This window comes from Galeopterus variegatus, unplaced genomic scaffold (assembly GCF_000696425.1).
Source record: "Galeopterus variegatus unplaced genomic scaffold, G_variegatus-3.0.2 Scaffold306, whole genome shotgun sequence".
In the NCBI taxonomy this organism is placed as follows: domain Eukaryota; kingdom Metazoa; phylum Chordata; class Mammalia; order Dermoptera; family Cynocephalidae; genus Galeopterus; species Galeopterus variegatus.
The window spans coordinates 667,179-671,782 of NW_007726417.1; the positions used below are offsets into that span (position 1 = coordinate 667,179).

Here is a 4,604-nt window from a genome sequence, read left to right on the forward strand (position 1 = left end):
AGTTGGCATCTCTCACCTCTCAGCTCACCTGAGTTCCTAAGAGAACCAGGCAGGTGTGTGTGTCACAAGACAGATGCAGTAGGATCTGGGTGCTCAGAGAATGTGATGCTGCCTGCTCTGTCTGGGAGAAACTCAACTTTCTCACATGGGAAATGAGCAGCAGCGCTTGGTTGTGGACAGACACAGGACATGTAGTCGCAGGTCTCCCGTTGCCTCTCCGGGTTTGTTGCTGACCAGGTGACTGCCTGACTGACCTCGGGACATGTGCGTGCCGAGTCCCTTCCAGCGGCACAGTCCTACACTGCCCAGCTGAGGTGTGTTTTCTCTGAGACTTCACTTCTCAAGGATATCCTGGGATGGGTCATGAGGGGTACCAGGTGTTAGAGCAGAAACGACGCAGGGAGACCAGGAGCAAGTCCAGCGGTCAGTGCGGTAGTCAAAGTGGGGGGCCTTGAGATGAAAGCAGTTCTGCTTAGGTGTTTGATGGTGACTGACTGACTCAGTGACCCAGTAACTGGTGGAGCAGTTCCAAGAAATGATGTAGAAGAAGGGAGTGGGACAGGAGGGAGCTGCTGGCTTTGGAGCAGCACCACGTTCTCTGTCCTTGGTCTCTAATGTCCCTTCTCCCACTGCACAGGTGAGGACCATGTGGATCTTTCCTGAAATACATGTGGACATTTGCAAAAGCAGAAGAACTGACTGGTGGAAAGGGGGGAGCATGAACTTCCTGAAAATCTGTCCTCATGACCCATGCGTGTTTGGTGGATATGACATAGAATACTGAGGAACAGTTAAAGTTCTTTCATATATGAAAACTGTTATTAATACCCCAGATCTCGGGCCAGTTCCTGAAAGAGAAACTGAGGCAAAGGAAATGCAGTCACAGAATCAGAATCACAGAGACCACAGCTGGCAGATCACAGACAGGAGAGTTTTGTCTGCAGCCACAGCCCCATCTTCTCTTATTCTCAGGGGCCATCTCTTACTTTCAGGATAAGGTCTTAGACAAAGCTCTGAAGTCCAGCAGGATCACGTTATGATGAAAGGAAGAAGCTGAAGTTGGTTTGAAATCAGTGACTCCCTGGGTAGAGAGAGACCTGTGAGTCCTGTTAAAAGGACAGAACTTGTCAGGGGGGATGTCTTAGAAGCCGCACTCATATAAATAGAGGAATGAAACCAAATTACTAGAAATATTTGTCATGTTAGTAAACTGAGAAGAGTTCCATCTCACTAATTCCTGTGGAGAGTCAGGCAAACTGGGCAGGAGCCTGGCACAGCCATGTGAAAGGCTTTCTTCCTTTTCATTCGACCCCAGGAAACACAGATAGAGTTTGATCAAATTCGTCCAAATTGGGTAGAGTCTAAGTGAACCGACAGTGGCTCATGCATCTCACTGCTCAGGAGGACCCAGGTGACGGTATCCTGTGAGGACACAGGTGCGTGTGGAACAGGCAGTGAACCCACCAGACAGCACCGGTCTGGCCAGTTCTGCCTCGGGAAAGGGCCGGGAAGCATTGGAGGCACAGAAGCCCCCACCAGGATGAGGATGGAGTCCTGAATCAAATGGATGAAATGACCCCCGGGTGTCTGAGGGTTGCAGACCTGCTCTTCTGCCTTGACTCACTGAACAGTCGGTGTAGAGTAGATGGGGGAGTTGCTTGTCCTTGTCATGTGCCCTGTGTCATGTGTTGGCATCAGGAAGGAAAAGAGCCCTGGACAGGGACACAGTGGAAGCTCGTTCTCATGGTGACCTAGGGACACTGGCTCATGATAGAGCCTCTCAGGGGTGGCTGCTTCGACTGATTTCTGTGTCCTTTACTGTTGCCTGGGAGGGTGGCCCTGGCCACAGGTGAAGTGGGAAGGAAAGAGGACAGCTCGTTAGTGGGAGTGTCTGGGGAAGGCTTCAGTGTGGAGGAAGCTGTGCAGGGCAAGGGCTAGAATGAAGGGGAGGAATATATCCTAGAGAGACATGGAGGAGGAGAGAGAGCTAGAAACACCCACAGAAGTGAGCAGTGACGGGTACAGTGACCTCAAAGACCCCAGGAGAAAGAGTCCATGGCTGTCCCAGAAGCAGGGCAGTGAGCCCTGAAAACCCTTCCATGGCCAAGTAGCCCCAGAGTCACATAAGACCCAGCTCCTGGGGTGGCTTTAGGAGCAGGTGGTCAGAGAGGAACATGGGTCTCAAAGCCCGGAGCGACAAGGAACAGGTGTGGCCAGAACCTCCCCGGACTCTGCATCCAGATGCCCGTCCTTGAAGCAATCATGGATCGCTCATCCATCCCCGCCCTCTTTCAGGGAAGAGCTACTGAGAGTTTGTCACTCTCTCCATTTGCTGGGCCCTGTGCTTGAGCAGGGTGTGGAGTGGAGAGTGAGAAAGCAAAGACCTTTCCTTTGTCCTCCAATGGGAGTGACATCAGCACATCAGGAAACATACAGATGATCTGCGGTCCGGGGAGGGAGGGTGCGGGTCAGCCACCTGATGGGGAGGCCTAGACAATCCTGACACTGACTCTGATTGTGGGGGCAGGTAATTTAGTTCTAGAGTAAAAGCGGATTAATCCTTCATTTACTCTCACTCCCCGGACCAGAATCTCTCTGTGTGAGCTGCCACTGCCTAAGAAGAAAGGACCTGAACCAACAGCTAGTGACAGTCACGGTCCATAGATGCTTCATAGGGCCCCTGAGAGTAAGAGAAGATGGGGCTGTGGCTGCAGACAAAACTCTCCTGTTTGTGATCTGCCAGCTGTGGTCTCTGTGATTCTGATTCGGTGACTGCATTTCCTTTGCCTCCGTTTGTCTTTAATAAAACAGGATAAATGATAAAGGGTATCTGGCTTGTCATGTTGTCTGTGAATTAACCTGAAAATATTAACAATTGCCTGACTTAAACCTTGGCACAGAGGAGCAACCTGAGTAAATAACACCGATAATTATTTGCCTTCAAGAGATGGTTCCCAGGGCCTGATCCCTGGTACAGGGAACTGCCAGGAGTACCTGTTCTGTTCCTCCCCCTGGGGACACTGACCTTCCTATAGAGTTTCCTAAATTCCCAAGGGCAGTTGGATGGTGACCCAGGGAACTTGTCCATTGTGCTCTGCATGTGGAGTCCCAGAGGAAGGACTAGGCTCTGCCTTGCCCAGATGTGGCTCCTGAGGCTGAGCCCTGGCTGGTGACCAGCTCCAGGAGCCTTGGCACTCAGGCAGCGGGTAAATCATTGCTCCCAGTCAGCCCTGTCCAGGAGGCCAAGGCTCAGCCCTGTCCACAGGCTCCCCGGGGTCACTTGGAGTCAGGAGTTCCGGGACAGGGTTCTGAGGTAGGGGCTTCCCAGGGCTGAGCATCTCTGTGAGGATCCTAGTGGGACCCTCAGGGAGGGACTTGACTGAGTCCTTCAGGGTCTTCTTCAGGGTCATGTTTTCAGGGAGGGGCCAGTAGGGCTGGACTGAGACTGGTTTCCCTCTGCTGAGTTACCCCATCAAACCGTCCTTCTCTCTGCAGCCAATGTCTGCAGGGTCTGGATTTAAGACAGGAATTCTGATCTTTTGAAGTTTGTCTCCACAGTGTGTGTCCTGCACTAAATGTTCAAACCCCAACATGGGACATAAGGCAGAGGAGAATGTAGGGACACTCTAGGCCTGACAGTCCTGTGTGTGTGAAGTAGAATTGATCCCACCCCGATACCCAGAGATGTAGAGGAATCACTTACGATATACTTGGAACTGTCCAGATACTTGATCAGTGTTGAAATTTGCATCTATGATTTGTAGTGTGTAGTATCCTGTGTCCTCCAGGGAGACATTCTGGAACAGCAGAGATCCATTGAGGAATAATGTCTCTCGACCACTGTTTGCAGGCCCTGGGGTATTTACTTGAGTGCCTGTTACATATGACACAATGCGTTGGTTGCTGGACACTCCTTGCCCTTTGTACCAGTGATAGGCTTGAAGATTCTCTGGCAGATTGTGGACAAGTAGAAGAACATCCTTCCCTTTGGCAGCATTGAACGGCACAGATTCCATAGTGAGCTGGGCAGTGGTGGGTCGATTCCAGAAAGTTACAAGTGAGGCTAGGAGGGAAGAGAAAGATAAATCAACCAATCAGGACCTGGATGCTGGGATGGAAAGATGGGGCGCTGGGTCCTGAGCAGGTCTCTTCAACCCTCGGCCTTGGTGTGTGTATGTTTGTGTGTGTGTGTGTGGGTCTAGGTCAGGGTCAGCAGCGTGACCTCCATTCCTTCAGAGCCTCTGAACTTGTCCTTCCCTCTGTTTGGAACACTCTTCCCCAGTGTCTGCAGGGATCACCCCTCACTGCCCTCAGACCCCTGCTCATATTCAGGGCGTCCTTGGGAGACAACTTCCCTGACCTCCTCCTCTAGGGTCACTTTCTGACCCTTCTCTGCCCTGTTCCCTCCATGGCTCTTGTCAACCCCTGACCTCACCTTCTAGATCTCTTTGCTTGTCTGTCTTCCTCCCCACTACAGGGTGAGCTCCGTGAGGGCAGGGCCTTGTGTGATCTTTGTTGTACCCAGTGCTGGGAACAGGCTGCAGATACCTGTGGATGAACTGATGAGTGTTCCCGTGGTCCTGTAAATCCTGGTGTTTGTCAAT

At 51.7% G+C, this 4,604-nt stretch overlaps 1 protein-coding gene across 1 annotated transcript in view; it reads right to left on the bottom strand.

Annotated features, from left to right (window-relative positions):
- Positions 1 to 4,604, bottom strand: part of LOC103586116 — a 37,729-nt gene that overhangs the window by 11,604 nt on the left and 21,521 nt on the right. The window contains 1 exon segment of the mRNA XM_008567258.1: positions 3,704 to 4,063. Within this exon segment, the coding sequence (XP_008565480.1) occupies positions 3,704 to 4,063 (360 nt within the window).